Raw genomic sequence first — 18,535 nt, 5'->3', positions numbered from 1 at the left:
TGAATCTGATTTTGACTAAAGAATACCAAATTCATATAACAAATTATTTGAAAAGCAGTATTTTTTCCAGATTGTTTCAATAGTTAAATTTTACTAATAGTATTCACATTTTTTTATACGTTTCATAGATAATGATTAAAGAGGATTATTGCAATTATATGCAAATCTTTATATATAATAAATTTTTGCAATACAAAATAAAAAAGAAGAGAAAAAAACCACAAGAGTACAGATAGATTTTAGTAAATAATGATGCTTGTTTTGAAATCAAGGTTATGAAATAGTAAATAAAAGTAAACAGAAGTTAAGTAACAAGATCATATCGAGTACCGCGAAATAAAGTCGGAGTTTATATTTCGCGTAAAGAGACGGAAATTTCCAAGTACATCGCGATAATCAAATATCGATGTTTAATAAAGTATGATTATATCTTTTCTCTGAGCCATGCGCTCCTTATGAAGGAAATACAACGTAATAAACAGAAAAAAAGGACGAGGTTAAACAAAGATACATTATCATTCCACATTCATGCATTTATATGCACAGGATCACATAAGTACAGAACGTGTTTCTCGAAACGCAAGCCATTTATCCTTGGGTAACACTCTTCGGTGAAAATCAATGTTAATTTATCGTTAAACAAACGACAGAAAGAAATTTTTCTTTAAACAGACAGGTGAGGTTTTAGAGAACAGGGATAAAGCACACGTCCCATACGAGGGTACTTATAGAAGTGAGGGGATATTTACAGTTGTAAAAATATCTACGTACCTACTTGACGTCACAAGCCGCGTTAAAACAGGGCACATCTCGGTGAGTACTCAGTATAATGCCGAGGCCACAGTAATTACGTATGCATTCGTAACAAACGTTATTTCGTATACCGCGAAGTGGTAAACGTATACGTGTGTTTTCTCTTTTCTCTTTACGCCTATACGTAGAGAGAGACGTGTGCATCGGTTGGCTATCCGACCGGCGTGCACGCGTCTGATTTTCAATTTTACGTGGCTGTGTATGTGTGTGCGTGTAAATTGTGCGAGTGTATGTGTGTGAAGGATCGAAAAAAAAAAGATGGAATCATAGGGACGAGGAAACGATAGGAGTAACATCACGTTGCTTGCGTGTGAGTTCATCTCGTTGAACATTAAGCATATGTACAGATATGTACACTCGTATGAGTATCTGCGCATCCGGTTTCTCTTTGTACACATATACAACAATGTGAATTTAGAGTTAAATATTTTCAAAAGGCAAAATCGCCAATTTCCGCAAAACTTTGTTTGTAGTTCAAGCGGCTTGATCAAACTTTGGGTGAAATATCAACATTTTGCATGCAATATTTTTAGACAAAATATTTTCAAAATATTGTAAGAATACATGTAATATATATAGTCTTGATTTTTTATGGTTATTAAAGAGAGATGCCAACTCGAATATATAATTATTTTCGAGACGAAAGCCGTTTGCACATTACGTAATAGAAACAATAAAAATCTAAAATATTCTATAAGCTATAATTATCGCAAATATTGTGGCAGTTTAATCGTTACTAAAGGAATAAATTGCGCTATAAATAAGTGGAAGAATGAAGAACCAAGGAGGCCTGGCGGAACGAAAAAAAAAACGTGACGTCAATATATCTACCACTGTGTCTGCACAACTGAATCAAATCAAAGTCAAAGCAAAAAGGCGTGAAAATGCGAAAGTGATGAAAAAGATCCCGTTACGAAGTTGACTGCAAATCTTTGGGCTCGAAAAAAATTGTACGCGTGGAAATATACAAGATCGGACAAAGATGACTTGAGAAGATTCAAATACCAACTATCGACAAACAATTAAAAATTTTAATCATTTCATTTCCGTATTCGTAACGAGTCGAAGAGAAAGAGAATAAAAGAGAGAAAGAGAGAAAGAGAGCGAGAACAAAGCCACACAACGGAAGTGAACGAAAATCAGGAGCGGAAAACGTAGTGGTAGTAACGAAAAAAATACTGACCTCTGTAAGCCTTTGTTAATGGCAAGCATGGCCTTGCCAGTGCTAAAACAAAACACAAAAAGAACAACGTAAGAAGAGAGATACTCCGGGATTGAGCCAAAGTCGGGGGATAAGTTGGGCGCTTCCTGTGCCATCGTATTTTACTTCTACCCCTACGTAGCGGTGCAATTTCCCGAATAAGACAAGGGGGAGGACGCAATGCGGGACTTAGGAGAGCGAAGCGGTTCATAATATACGTTTTCCCGATCGATAACCATGTTCTTGTCAAATCAATTTTCATCAGAAAGGATAAGACAATGCTACAATAAATTTTGATAATTTAATTTATCATATAATTGTTGATAATATGTATTGCGGACAATGTTTAGCGTACAAAAAAATAATTTGCTCAAATAGAGTGCAAAAATCAAAATTTTGAAAATTAAATTGTCCACATAATGTGAGATAAGAAAATAAAATGGAATTCGTGTTTTATTAGACCGCTTCGACTCTCTGTCAAGAGGGGAAGCCAAGGGATTATTGTCGCGGCAATGGGATAAGCGTTGCTTAGGTCAGGTCAAGTTGTGACCGTATTTTCTAAACATTGACAAGGAAAAAAATAATACAGCAATACTACAGTAAACTCGCCACTAACCTTGACACTTAAAATATAATGTTCAACGTATACACAAAAAAAACTTTTAATTGCAGTTGCAAAATGAAAAAAAAAACACTATTTAGAGACTAAAAAGGGAAAGCCTTGTTTTAAGTATTTCATTTGAGATGATAAAATGAGAGAAAATTAATTAGAAAAATTACACACTTACAGATATTGTAAATATTATGAAAAATAAGATAGAAATCTTAACAGAAGTGCCAATATTTCAAAAGAGTTTCGTTCAGCATAGCTTAACAACCGCCATTACCACCCTGCCGGAATGGAAATGGAACAACGAAAGACAAAGCGATAGCGAAGCGCTACTACACTCGGTTAACGCTTTGTACTTATCGAAAGAATCAAACGATCAATACGTCTGTGACGAGTTTCATAGAGAATTTCGGTACCACTGAATATATTATAAACGGAATTGACATATGCGATCAATGGAGATGTACAGTGCGTGTATTGTCTCCTTCGTACTTGCGAAGATCATATGCATAATAGATATCGGTCTTGATAGCGAGCATCGTGACTTATATGTATCGTACGGGAGGCTCGAAACGAAAGAGCGACGATAATTTTGTAAGTGTCCGTAGTTCTTAATTCCGTGATAATTGTCGTCAGACGTCGGAATGATTATGAGGCCATTTCTAACATAATTTTATACGCAATAATTTAATAAAAGAATATCGTGAGGCTGACGACAAGTATTAATAGAGAGCGTAAGACTATTTTATGTTATGCTATGCTCCTCCCTGTGAGACTGGCCAAAGATCAGCTTAATTTTAAGATCAAAATTATATCATCGCGTTTCTTCGCATTCGATATATTAATCCAATGTTAAGTTGTAACGTTATAAATTATACACGTCTGTCTCATGAGATCTACTGATCGCTGACCTTGAAGATGGCGTGAACGAAAAAAAAATGGCACAAATCAAGACTTATTATGATCGATTGAATAAACAATTGCAAGTGCAAAAAATATGGAGGGTCAACCGACGTTTCTTTCTTACTTCTTCCTGGATTTTATCGAACGTAAATTTATTATTTGGCAAGGTCATGGAGCCCTCCGACATCGCCCTTGACAGGTTGTTTCATCGATATGTAAGTTTAATAGATACGTATCGACTGTAAGACGGGCAGACCTTACTAAACGGAGTTAATGCGATTCTTTGTAGATTGTAACTTTGAAAGCTCTTTATACTCTTTTGCCAATTTTTCTTTTTGGCCTTCAAATTGTTAATAATGTAACTTGTAAAAATTAAAAATAATACGTATTTATATCCCACTATAAGTTAGGAATAATAAAAAACATATTTAAAAAAACTGATGAAACTTTTTGTCATCAAACGTCGTATTGACCTCTTGTGTAATTAAGTAAAAATATAGAAAATACTTAAATATTTAAAAATTACCGTGTAAGAGTAACGCAAAAGTCTAAGCAATATTACCCGAAAGTAACAGAGCGTGCACAGTCACAACTTAAAATAAAGAACATGTAAATGCACACATATAACTGGATAGTGTCGAAGAAGGAGCTTTGTGCCGACTACTCGATAAATGTAGAAGTAACAATGATTGTTGCGATCGACTGATCGATCAATCGGCAAGTTTGTTTGCTACTGACCGCTTTGTTATTAATCAATTCGCTTTAACTTATTAATAAATAATTAAAAAGCAGTGTCATTATAGCAATTAGTTTTTTTGTTATTATAAATTTAGTATATTTTGTAAATAATTTTTCTCAAATGTATTCCGAATAAGAAAAAAATTGTCTTGCGTTTTACGATGTTATCAGACTGGCAAGGACTCGAACTTATACGCAAACGATCGATCAATCCAATCGAGTATTTGTGTTTGCGCAGTGTCTGTGTGTGTCAAGAGAGAGAGAAAATAGAATGAAAAGGACGAATAGTTAGATAGATAGTTAGATAAATAAATATACAATTGGATAGATAAATGGATGAATGAGGAAAGGTCCATGGGATAAGTAGATAGTTCAACAGACAACTCAATTTGTAAGTACCCAAATAATTACAAACTGATCGACAGAGAAACAAAGATGGAAAGAAAAGAAAGCGAATAGACGATGCACGACCAACTGACGTAGGATTTCAGATACAGGTGTTAGGATACAGATATGTTCACGCTTACATCCAGAGACATATCGATATCATCTTAATAATCGCGTTAATTGATCGCGCAACACTTTTTAACGAAAATTGAACAAAAAAGCCGTAAAAATAGAAAGAAGCGGGAAGAGCGAAAAGAAACAGAGCAGAAAAGAGAGAAGAAAGAAGAGAGAAAAGAGAGAGAGAGAGAGAAGAGAGAAAGAATAGAGATAGATAGAGAATCCTTGGGTAGAGCGAGTAGAGGCGAGTAGGTACCTGGATAGTGGCGACAGTGGAATGTACCTGAAGCGGCCGGTCGGATGGTGGATCGGCCCGCCGAAGCGTCGCGTGGCCTGTGGTGCGAGATAGGCGGCCAACGGCGGTATCGCTTTGTTGTTGTTGCTTGGATTGTTGGCGAACTTGACGGTGATTGGCTCGGATGAGCCCTTCGGTATGGTGCCGTTCAGCTCTTGGATCGCCCGCTCGGCCTCGACGCGCTGATCGAACCTTATGAAGCCCACGCCCTTCGACAGGCCTGTCGAGAGGTGCCGGGCGAATCGGCGGAACACACAAGATCACACACTGGTTATTGCGGGAGGTATCGCGCACACGACAATGTTCTCCGAAAACTGCCGCTGGACGCTTCCAGCGATCGATCGATCGATCGATCGATCTCTGCATTCTTTCTCGTATCTTTTTTTTTTTTTTTTCCTTTAATATCGCGAAAAGAAAACAGCGAAGACGAAAAAGAAGTGTTGAGACGACTGAACGCTGACCTCGAGTCGTGCCGTGATTGTCTTCGCGATTTTTACTGCAATTCCATCTAATATATTTTATTTTTACTATTTATACTATTATTATTATTGACGAACTTTTAAATAGCTTTCTTGGCCGTTTAATAATGTATTATTGCATTGGATTGACTATAACGATATCGATTTATAGAACAGTACCAGTCTTATTTCACAAATTACAGTGCATATTCTCGTGTGTTCAAACATCTTCGAGCGCAGCGACAAATTGCTGATATATTTGCATAGATGCCACACGCCCTCAAGAAAATGATTATTTAACTTTCTACAGAGAATTACAGAGACGCAAAGCGAGTGGTTCGGTGCGCGCAGATTCGTTTCTTTACAAACACACCGACAACACGTTGTCGAGTGAACGTCTTTTTGTCTTTCTTTCAATTCTCTATTTTGCCGTTGATCCATTTCGTCTTATTTAATCGGTTTATTATCGATTGACAACAGGTACACAGGAACAAAAAAAAAGTGAAAAAGTGACAAATAAAAAAAAAAGAGTGATAAAGAAAAAGTGAATATATTCAATCGTAGACGTACGTCGAGATAAAAATCGAGAGACTGTAACAGCAAATCATAATCATAACGAATGACAAAAAGCGTAAAGAAACAAAAATGGCGCTCGGGAGGAATATTGGATGCGTGCGTCGTCCGTCATTGTGCGACGAGGGCAGAGATGCACATATTTTTCCTTCATCTCTCCTCATATCGTATTGCCGTTTCGATTTTCGATTTTGCACGCGTAAAAACGGCCGAGTCACAAAAGTCACTTCACATTAAATCACAGTACTTGATATTTTATGTATTCCATTTCAAAAATTTTTTGCACTATTATTTTGTGAAACCAAATGTCACAATTCGCAATTATTGAAATATTGCATAAATGAGAATATGAAAGATTTATGCATCAAAATATGTCGAACGCCATCGTTCGCCAAAGTTACAATTAATTTTCGACAAAATGTCGCTCCTAATAGTCGGGCGCTATAGATTTTATCGAAGGCGACGTCTACTTAGCGCGTTACAAATCGATTTTCGATTCCGCGCTACGCTCGATTACACAACGGGATAAACTGTCGTTCGTACTACTGCGTTGTGTTTTATTAACCACTACGGTGACATTGACGAAGTACACAAGACAACACGTGAAAAAACGAGGTCGCGCAGACGAGAGACGCGCGCATCGCATAGATCGGAAAAAACGGCTGCTTTTCGTTTCAGCTAGAGGAACGTAATGAGGGAAAAGAAAAGAGATTTGTGAGTTACGTACCGGGCAAATTGTCTCCGCCGCCGGTCACAAACTGTCGTACTAAACAGAAACGGAAAAAATCATATCTCGTTAAAAATCCAAATGGCAGCACACGCGATTCGCTCGCCCCTGATTCGTCGACGGATGAGAGAATAAAACGTGCGCGATAAGACAAAGTGATGGTTAATGAAAGTTAATAAAAAATGCAGAATCAAAATAAAAGCAACGACAATCTCGCGCTCGCCAGCATTTCAAAATCCACGAAAAGATGGTTCTTCGATTTTAAAAATAAATTGTAGAATTTAATTTCAACTGCGAAACTTTTTGTGTGTATGAAATTGGCGTATTATGGAAACTCAAACTTATCGAGAGTTTTGACTTTATTTTTAAATAAAAAATGTAATTAATATTGTTAGAGTCTTTGAAAAATAAAATGTTTTCTATAATTTACGTAAAACTGTAAAGCTTTTAATATCTGATCAAAAATGATAAAAGAATTCGCAAGACTAATTAAAATGCAAAAGTCCTAGTTTGCTTTGAGCTATTTTTGTTCTTTAATGGCAAAAATTATTTATTTTATCTATTAAAAACTAAACAATTATTCAAGAGTAAACCAAAATTCTCACAAAATAATACGCAAGCTTTATACAAGCTACATACACAAATTTCGATAATTCAAAATTATTTATTTTCAACGATTTATAAAATGCAGGAGCGCTTTGACAGTGATCTAAATTTACACTTGATAATTCACAAATAAAATAAATAAATGAAAATAAAAATCACAATATTGTAAAATTATATAACAAAATCTAGAGAAAAAAATTAATTTTTTTTCTTTTATTTCAACTATATTATTAAACGTTTCATTGCCGGATCGATTGCCGGATTCGTTGCTTTCGGCGCTGATGATGCTTGCTTTCGTGCAATATATAAGGATTAAAAAATGATACCGCTCTGAATAAAATAAATTAATTGCATGGGACGAATAAGGGGCGAGCGGACTTCATGTATATTACACTACTTGTCTGATCTTAATTATATAAATTATATAAAAAGCGTGAGAGCCAAAGAGGGTAAAAATTGGCGGATCGCGCGTGTTCGTTTTTGCGGGAGGGAAATCAAAGCGATGTCGATCGGACGTAAATTTGAGGGGAAAGAAGCAAGGCTGATAGTTCCGGGTGATGAGATAATAACAATAATGTGCAGACCGACGTAGGTAAGACTGACGACGAGTGTGTCGAAACGTAAGGATGGAAAAGGGTAAAAAAATAAACGCGATAGGGAAATGTACGAAATCAAGATCGAGGTGGAGGCCATGAGGCTTTGTGCGTGCAACTGGTCTGGCTAGGGAGGGGCGTTTGCAACAAATAAATTGAAAATGCAAATAAAATCTATATAAAAAAAAAAAAAATAATTAACGGCGAGAAACACTGGGGGGAACATCTAAATCGTCATCGTCGGATGGTTCGCCTCGAGAAACGAAACCATGAGTATGCGAAGCTGCATCCATGAAATTGTTAGCTCGTGCTCTTCGAATGAGGAAAACGTGTGGAAGAAGTGTATACAGGCAAAAGAAAACGTGATAAAGTGAATCTGACACGATGACGGTCTCGTTCATTAAAATATTTATCATTATTATTTAAGTTTTTTTTACTTGCACTTCCGTTACCGTTATCGTTTATGGCGCACCGACCCACCCTACAAACGACTCAAACCCCATGGCCTACACATCTGATCTGGATGCATCGAGTCCCATTTAAGACAATCGGAGGTTTCCAATTTTGTCGCTGTCTTAAATATCATTTCTCGCATAACAATTACATTGCGGAACTTCTCACTTCGGCGCGAATCGAGACAAGTCGGAATGCGAATTGACTCGACGGAAGAGGCCGGAATGAGAATCCGGAGACACCGCAGAGAAACACTTTAAACGTGTATTTACGACGATCTGTCGAATGCTCGTTTACAGATATCAATTCATTTCCCGTCGTCGGAAAAAAACTGACAAGTGATCGATTTATTTGGTCGTCACGGAAATCCACCACGAAGAGAGCGCGCGAAAATCGATAGGCAGATTTGTGCGTGGACTTACCGGTGATGTTGTCGCACAGTATCCGCGACGTGATAATTCTGCCGTAAGGACTGAAGAGATTCTCCAGATCCTGCTGCGCCATATTTTTCGGCAAGCCGCTGACATACAGATTCGCGCCTTTGATCGCCTCGCTGCTCGGTCTCGCGTACGATACCTAGAAAAACAAGAACAAAAAAAAATCAGGAAATAAATGCGTCCCAAAATAATCTTTTAATAGCCTCGATAAATATCGAGCTCGAATTAAACGATTGGTAAAACGGCGGGACGCAACGGAGTGCCGCCGAACTATCCAACATTTTGTCGGGCGAGAACAAAAAACCGTGCCCACACGATAATCATCGCTTTATTCTTGTTCGCGCGCGATAAAACCCGCGCGAATCCAGGCCAGCCTATTTATATTGCTGCATTGCCGCGTTACACGCTCGCGTAGATGCATTTAGCATTCTAGAAATCGGATTGAAACTTCACAATGCAGCCGGCTGTCAGAAATAGATTATCACTTGTCCGAATATTGATCACTAAAGATACATTAATTTTTCAATCTGTTTTTTTGCGCTGTCGATCAAATAATAATTACTATTTTATTTGATTTCTTAAGAAATTACTGATTTAATTATGAGAAATAAAGTTAGAAAAATGTTAAAAATAAGAAACAATTTCTTCGCGTTATTACGAGCTTCACGAGGAACAAATATCGAATAAAAGCATATATTTAGGATTGCATTACAGAGTACTCACCTTGATGGTTTTGTTCTGTAAACGAAGACCATTGAGCGTGTTTATAGCCTTTTCGGCATCTTCAGGCCGGTGATAGTTGACGAAACCGTAACCCAAACTCTGACCTGTAAGCAGAGATACGCGCGTCTTGTTGAATATCATAACACGGATTTATTTTCGAAAAAATAGATTGATCGGATCACGTCTGGTTCGCGATGAAAGCAGCCAAACGCGTCTTATCGTTAACAATGTGTCTCGGTAAATTTTGGCGCAATTAAACATTTTCTCGAGAACGGTCAACGAGTTGTCTTTGTGCAAGGTTTGTTTATTCATTAAATGTAATATATGCATCGCAGGAACTCGTGTGATGTAAACTTTAATTTCCCCGATACGCGTCGGAATCAATTTTATGAATGGCGTGGTGGCAAATATATCAACGAGCACTTGGCGAAATGCCTGAAGGCACCGGAACTGTGAGAACACACAAGTAAATTATTTTTCCCTCTACTGAGGAATAATATCGATCTTTCACAACGTTCTCGAATGTTTTAACGCTAAAACGAAAGATGGACGAAATTATTTTATTCAATAGACTGAATATTATTATTCAACTTTGGAAACTTGGCGCGTTAAAATCATTATATATATATACATTTAGATAATTAGTCAAAGCTGAGAGAAAGAAACCTTTCTTTCTGTTATATTTAATACATTTTAGATTCTCTTACTTTGAGATACTTCTATACATTAATATATTACTTACGCATTTCTAATTATAAAAATAATCAATAAAAAATACGCAAATATAATTAAATATTATGTACTTTTAGCGAAACGAGGAAAGAATTGATCCGAACGCGAGATCAACAACAACATATTTATCCAGAGGTGGCAAATGACCGTGATACAGTACTGCGGTTCTGCTATGGTGAGGTCGAGCATAAAGCGGCAAATCTTCAAACTAAATGCCGCCCCCGCTCTCTTCGTGCCGGCTCGAAATAGCGCAACGTCTATACACGTGCTCGCCGCCACACTGCACGGAATATACCCGTCGCGCACGCACGTACAGGCCCGAATTACGCTAGATTACATATCGATATTATGGCAATACGGACAGATTGCGCAAAATGCCATGATCAGTCAGAGATTTACGAGTTGCGTTATATAAACAAAATAGTTGAGCAGTACTATAAAATAAAATTGTTACAACAGAAACATAATTCCTTGGGAAATTATTAGAATAAAATAATAAAATTGTTTCTTTTTTATACATTAATAATATTTTCTAGTCATTGATTTTTGCCTAATCAAACTCAATTGTTTAAATAAAATAAAAAAGAAGGCTCTAGTATAAAATCATGAAAGTAAAAAGTAATTATTGTTTATTTTGAAAATAATCAAAATTTAGTTTTCAAAATCTTGCTAATATCAATGTGAGACATCTAATTAAAATTCTCACGTTTTTTCAAACTTGAATATATGTTATGTTTAAAATAGACTGTTTAAAGTTTGCCAATTCGAATCTAATTCGCGTCTAATTCGAAAAGAAAAAATACAACAAAAATCTTACCGCTGAGCTTATCACGGATTAGCTTGCAGCTCTCGACCTCGCCTATGCTGGAGAACAGAGAACGAATCTCATCCTGTGTCATGCTCTGCGGCAAATAGTTTACGATGAGATTTGTCTTCGACTCCTCCTGCGAGGTCTGTCCGAGGGTCGATCCTCCGTTTTGTTGTACGACTGTGTCCATTCCGTTCGCCATCATTGCAATCCTCTAACGAGTCGTCGTCCCTAACTATGTACGAAATCTGCAAGCAAAACACATACATCATATAACACACATATTACATATATGTCAGATGCGCACTTAATCTCAGATATCATTAAATATTTGTCATTGCTATTCAGATTTAATAATTAACATCGTCCTCGTGTACCAATATTATTGTTAGCATATTATTGACAAAACTAAATATTTAGAGAACTTTCGAATAATTGTGGTAATGCGCCATAGTCTGCATATTTTCTTAAGACTTTAAAGAGGTTTCAGGAAGTTTCACTTGGAAAACACCGAAATAGCGAGCACGAACTCATCGCAAGACGATGGAAGTAACTATAGACGATGCCGATGTAAACACGAAATATCGAAGGACGTAAAAACGCGCAATAACCAAAACAACGATGCACAAGACGTTTCCCGATGTTCGAAAGTTGTAGTTCGAGCGGCCTCGTGTTTTTGTATAGCTTATTCTCATGAACTCGAACGCAAGAACAAGTGTATAAGAAGTAGCTTTTATTATATAAAGGAAAGCGTAAATCATCTTGTAATATTGTAAACGTTATAAAAGAACGAGTCAAAGGAATTTTTCTCACGCATTTTTCGATAATTTTTTAAAATAATTAATTCCAGTTTCCAAGATACATTATTCAGATATATCGTGAAGATAAATTAAAATCTGAAAAATGATTATGGAAATCCTCCTTTTATTTTGTTCAGTAGAATTAACTTAATAGAGTTTTTTTCACAACTGCGAATCTCGTGGAGGAAGAATCTAGTTTTAAAAAATTTATACTCGAGATTCGGTCGTAAAAATCTAACAAGGACTTTTCAAACATGACACGAGAAGAGCAAACGTGACGGTCCGCAAAACCCTGGCGTAAAATCCGATATGAACTCGGATAATTTAAAGGGGCCAACGACCCCCGTTGTCATTTAAAGGGCTGGAGACCCTTTCGTGTCCAAACTACAGAGCGCGGAACATACCGAGTGCTATATAAACTTATGTATATGGTGTCCAAAGCGCATTCGCAAATAGAGAATACGATTTAATATTTATAGATAATATCTCAAAATCAGGGATTTTTCGGAATAAAAGTTTAATGAAAGATTTGAATAACAAACTGCTGAATATAGCAGCGAATAAATAATTATTTCAACAACCCTTCGTTCACTGGAACAGGAAATGAAAGCGTGAATATTTCTTGCACTTTTGGCGTGAATAAATTATGAATTAGACTGGCAGCTGTGCCCGCATTACTGTCCAGAGAGAAAGCAATTAATTCAGAATTGTATCTAAAATAAAAATCACGTTGCTGCAGTGATAACAAAATTATATCAGCAACAAAATATCGATATACATTTTTTTAAATAAAACTAACATTTATTTACGCGAAAAAAAAAGTGTAATCTCTTATTCCAATAACTTGGCGACAAGATACTCTATAAAATTCTGCATAACAGAAATCCGAGATTACGTGAGGAATACTAATAAATTGACTAACTGCAAGTCACGTAACAAACGTGATAAAAATATGAAATATTCACGTTTCGAATTAGGGATGAGTGATCTGGCTCTTTCGCGCGGAACACCCGGTACACGCGCGCGCGTTGGAGCGCAAAGGGAGAAACAAGAGCGAAAGAGGGAGAGACAGAGGCAGACCGAGGAAGGGGAATTACGTGGTGGCTACCGTAGGGTGCCACCACGCTGTTCATGGTTAAGGCGAGTGCATACACGTACACACACGCAGCTGCAGCGACACATTTATCAGTCGACACGAGCCATCGTATATTTTAATTCTCTTTTTTACGCTCCCCGCTTCCCTACACGTCTGCGTTCACTTCTCCCTCTTTCCTTCCTGGACATCAGCTGTCCTTAGGGCCCCCTTTCCCTGTCGCCCCGCGTGCGCGAGCGGCCAGCTCTCTGACTCGTGGTGGTTGCCACCCCAAAACGAGCTGTCCGCAATGCCGCGGGGTAACAGATAGCTTTTATTATGCACGCAAAGAGTGACCGGCCCTCGAGTTTCCGAAATGGACTGGATACGCGAAACTGAACATGGAAATAAATGAGCGATTTGCAGGGGACAGTCATATGTCATACTGTACTTCCCTCGTTAAACATGTTGAGAATGCAACAGTCCGATATATTTCACTAATTTATCCACAAAATGCAATTAGTTGCACTTAATGAGTTATGCATCGCCGATATAAAACCAATTAAATAAAATAAATTATTGTACCGAACGCTACATTTATTTACTATATCAGCAAAATAAAAATGTGGCATTTAACGCTTTAAATGTTAAATTCTTGACATTTTTGTAAGTGATTCAATTTTTCAAGCGCAAACCATCGATGAATAGTTTCATATTTGTGGAAAATTTGAAAAATTTATCTATCTAAAAAATCCTCTATCAGCATTTTTAAACTTCACATATTTTCAGAGAGAAAAATTTAATAAAATATAATGTAAAATTGATGAAATTCCATATAAAAAAAAGGATTCAAATTAAGTCTTGTATTCAGAGTCGGAGATGACTCTACGCGAAGGAAACCGTACATCGTATTCGTAAAATATTCGTCGATCATTCTCTCTTGCGTCCCCTTTGTTTACGAACGCGGGCGATAAAAGCGTCGCTCGCACGAGACAGAAAAGTCGCGGTGCGCTTATCGCAACCCGGCATCTTCCTCGGTATCGATCCGCGCACGGCGTTCGCCATCGCGATATATTTTCGGATCTGACAATGCCGAAGGTGAAAAGGAGAGCCGCCGAGCAGGCCGACTTCGTTTTGTCGCGCGACTCTGCTCTAACTTCCGGACGCAACTCTGTTGTCATTACCGGATGACAATGGACCACGTATGTATGTATGCGGAGTACGCAATGCCGAGGGGTAGTCGGACCCTCAATAAAGCTCCAAATACAATACAAAGATGCGCGCCCTATAGAAAAGCTGCCCTGAGCAAGATATTAAAAATTCTGCTGATTGAACAATAACATCACATATCATTTTCATATATGATTTAATAATATATAATTTCGCAAAACCTTCAGCAATTTTTCGGAAAATATTTTGTCATTTGTTGAAGTATGATTCGAAGTAGTTTGAAAAATTCAATTTTATCTGTAAAAATTCAACTTTGATTTAAAAAGCTCAATTTCAGAGTTGTTCATATATTTGGTATTTTTATTGAGGCTTAGCTAAATCATAAACCAAATTTCAAATTATCAGTGGCATTTATGATGTTATTACGTGCGATTCATGATGTAATCTCTAAATATATTATGTCATCGTTCTTGCAAGTGCAACATTAAAGCAATGTAATTATCGATAATTTTCGCAGATCATGGACTGAAGAACGAAGGGGGATTACACGGTCGGTGAGTTATTTCGAAACAACCCGGGACTATCGATCTGACGAAATCGATAGAACGGAAATACCGCTTTATTCTGGTAAATGCTACCTTGTTATTTCAATTTAGCTGCGTCTCTATTGTGTCGCAAGATAGTAATAGCCAGTCGCTCAAGTTATTATAAAAATTTCATGCCTACTCTCAATGTCCACTTTGAACTCATCATTCTAACAATATTATTAATCCATTAAACGTAGCAATTATCAAATCGATTAGTTCGCAATCTGATTAGAGTCGGTTATCGACGAAACCGAGTGTTCGACGTAATTTCGTAGTCGGCGATTTACAGGAGAAAATACCTTTTACGAGGTCAAAGAAAAAAATTCTTTACCGAGGTCGCGGTTATTCATCGCGCGACCCGGCAAGGACAGATATTGCGCCTAGCATATTCGCGGCGGGCGGTCTCGCGGGTTAAAGTTCGATTTGCACGTACGCTGCGAGATACGATCTTCGGCCGGTGGCCAGGTGGCCATGGCGACGGATCGTGAAAATCGTGTGGCCGGGGCCGATCAATACGAGCGCGGCTCCTCGGTCCCTGTGCCTCCTGCTCTCTCGCTCGCTCGCCCGGCGCTAACTCTCTCTCCCTCTCTCTCTTTCTTTCTCCCGTCGCTCTGTGAGAGCTCCCTTCCTGCCATCGCACCGCCGCCCACCCCTGTTTCAAGGGAGACCCCTCCCGCGCGTATGCCCCTTTCCGCGCGCGAAAAAGCGGCTCGTACGCGGCGTACGCAAGTACAAGCGCGCATGTAAACGCAACGGCGAGCTTGAAAGTTGCGGCAAGGGAAGAGAAAAAGAGGGAGATGCGAGGGGGACACCAGCGCGGCCGCGAAAAAAAAAACGATATACGAACGAACAAACTCACACATGTACGCGTAAATGAGGGGTTGAGAAGAAAGCGCGACGAAAGACGCGGTGACACGTGCTCCCGAGACACGTCGGGAATGCGAGCGATGACGGAGAGAGCGAGATAGAAAAAAAAGGCGACAAGTGTGTCGTATTCTTACATCTCTTTCCTCCCCTTTCGACGAATCGACTGTCCTTCTTTCTGTTTCTTTCTCTATCCGCGACAATCGATGCACACCGTCGGAAAAACGTTTCCTTCAAACGCCGCTCTCTTCTCTCGCTCGCTCTCGTTTCACCCGCCTACCTCAACTTTACGCTGAACTTTACACAGGTCACTTCTCTTTTCGGTACCTGTTACTTGTCTCCTGTTCTTTCGATGCGTGCCTGTCACTCGTCCTTCCTTTCCTTTGTCGCACGCGAAACCGAGCACCGTGCGGCGAGCAGTCAGCCCTTACGCGAGCCCGCGGCTCCTTTCGCTTTGTCGCTGTTTCACCACCGCTAACGTGCACTGTTATCACGCTGCTGCTCTCGCACCACCGCCCGGAACAGAAGGGGAAATCAATGAAAGAAAAGTACGGCGCGAGCGCTCGTAAACCGGCATTTATGCACACCGCCTGACCGTCCTCGGTGCACTTCGTGACGGGCGACGGCCGCGTATCGACATCGACGGCGGTGGCTGCTTTCGGCGTAGACTTGACGCGAAGGGAGAATGGGGGGTGGGAGGAGGAGGGAGAATGACGATTCGGAACGGCGGTCCGGCGTGCAAGTATATACGTGTGAGGCGACGTAAACGTGCGTGTATATGGGATACGGGAGGGATGAAAGGGTTACGCGAGAGACGGCCGAGAAAATTAAAGCTTGAAACACTAGACTAAGGAAACGGAAAGAACAACGCGACACGGGCGGAGGCTGCCTAGAGACTAGACGCCTCGCTCGCTTCGAGGCGGCTTCACTCACGGATCGTGCTCGCTCGGTCGTCGTCGGCCGTTCTCGGTTGCCTCGACCGCGCACAACCGCGCTCAACTTCGCCCGCTGACGCTGCGATGAGAGCGTATCGTGAACCCCTTCTTTTCGGTATACTCGTGATTCGCCCCTACATGCACGGGGGGCACGCGAGGGGATCGCCAATTGAAGTACATATTAATGAGTAGGGATATGCGAATATTCGAAATTTGCGAGTCACCCGAATTTATTGATTACCTAAGCTCAAATTGAATTTCACAAGAATAATCGAATCCTTGAACTTCGTCAATACACATCCTAATAAGACGCATTCTTCAGCGAACTGTTCAAGTATTTATCGGGTCTTGCTTGTTCGCATATCGATCGAATTACAACTCATTTAACAGCAAATATTATACATCCGTAGAGATGCAATGCTTGTTCATAATTATAAAAATCTTTAATGAAAGAAATAATGTATAATCATAAAATCGTAAAATTTTTAGTAAAAAAAAAATAAAATTTAGATACGTTTATAATCTGTAAAATCGATAAATTACTCATGAAATATTAAACGTGTAAATTATTAAACTTGCGCATGAAGTAAAACTCAAAAAACGTTCGATGTCACATTATAAATGCAGGAATTAAAAACTTTTCATCGTACAAAATCCGGATTTAATTGCGAATCTTTTCGATCTAGTTTCATCAACCCAGTTCTGCACGAAGGGAAGGTGTATATTCCAACCCTCAACTGTGCTTCCCCTTACACCGTAACCGGCCCTTGAGGGTTTTTGACCCCCGATGTACTACGGCATCGAGATAAGGGCCTCCCTCTCGCCTCTTATACCGTTCATACTTGATCGCAAGTTCGCGGAAAACCGCAACCTACACGACTACTTCAGAAAAAAAATTATCTCAGGTATTTATATATCAGAAAATATGTCAGGAAAGAAATTCTTGTACAGCCGCAAAATTATGTTAATAATTTGCTTATGCTTATAAATTTATTTTAAAGAATTATGCGGTTAAAAAAGAATATATAGGATTAACATTTGATAACAATAATTCACACACATTTTTCGCTCAAAAACTCTGCGCGTGAAAATTCGAAATATCTAACTATATTCGCAACATTGTGTCTGTACAATCGGATAAAATTATAACTTGATTGATACTCCGTCTGCGTAAATGTGTGTCATTCATCTCGTCGCGTACGAGGCGTGTAATCGCAGGAAACGATCGAAGTATCTGCATCCCTGACCTTAGTTCGGAGTTTATAGCCGGAGATCGGTCTCCAAATGATTACAGTCCGAAATTATGCGGCTCTGACGAAACGAACTGAGTAAGACTTGGCGACCGTGCCAATAAACGCGGTGTGTGCCGATGTTTTCGGAAATTTATTTCCGTTCCTACGTGCATAGCGCAACGAACGCGCATCGGAATATTTTTACGAGCGAATAATGTCATGACATTACAAGCTGCTATTACGGGATCGACCGTAAAGCGAATAAAAATTGCAATTTCCTCCATCGTTCTATTTAAAATAATGGATACAAAAAAAAAATGAAAAATAAAGTTGACCGAATATTGATTCGTTTCAAATTCACGAAGAATGTCGATAAAGTCCTTTCAGATTTATCAGATACCTTTGTAATCCGATCACGGAGAGAAGAATGGGTGTCGTGAAAAAATCTCCAGGTCGCACCCATGACCATACCTAACGCAAAGCGTCGCTACCGGAGAGTCTATAACGTCTGGTCAAGGTGGAGAACAAAAAGGGATAAAGTTTAGACTAGGGCACGGTTACTAACAGATGCGGGACATATGCAGAAAACAAGCGACGTACGCGCGTGCGTATTCTTTGTACGTACACGTATATTACATGCAAATCCCTCCCCGAAATCAAGCCGCTTTCTAAACTTATGACTATCCGACCGGTCTAACTTG

At 39.0% G+C, this 18,535-nt stretch overlaps 1 protein-coding gene across 13 annotated transcripts in view; it reads right to left on the bottom strand.

Moving 5' to 3' along the window:
- Nucleotides 1–18,535, bottom strand: part of LOC105675138 (ELAV-like protein 3) — a 66,734-nt gene that overhangs the window by 24,319 nt on the left and 23,880 nt on the right. For 3 of the 13 annotated variants that reach the window (XM_067355722.1, XM_067355718.1, XM_067355719.1), the window contains 6 exons: nt 11,184–11,422; nt 9,635–9,738; nt 8,897–9,050; nt 6,823–6,861; nt 5,026–5,284; nt 1,997–2,038 (listed from right to left, as the gene is read on the bottom strand). In XM_067355722.1, coding sequence (XP_067211823.1) covers nt 1,997–2,038; nt 5,026–5,284; nt 6,823–6,861; nt 8,897–9,050; nt 9,635–9,738; nt 11,184–11,379 — 794 coding nt within the window. In that variant the 5' untranslated portion in view covers nt 11,380–11,422. The other 10 variants (XM_067355721.1, XM_012372025.2, XM_012372028.2 and 7 more) reach the window with 10 other exon arrangements.

The sequence above is a fragment of the Linepithema humile genome, chromosome 5, assembly GCF_040581485.1.
Source record: "Linepithema humile isolate Giens D197 chromosome 5, Lhum_UNIL_v1.0, whole genome shotgun sequence".
Lineage (NCBI taxonomy): Eukaryota > Metazoa > Arthropoda > Insecta > Hymenoptera > Formicidae > Linepithema > Linepithema humile.
This window is presented reverse-complemented; position numbering and strand designations above follow the sequence as displayed.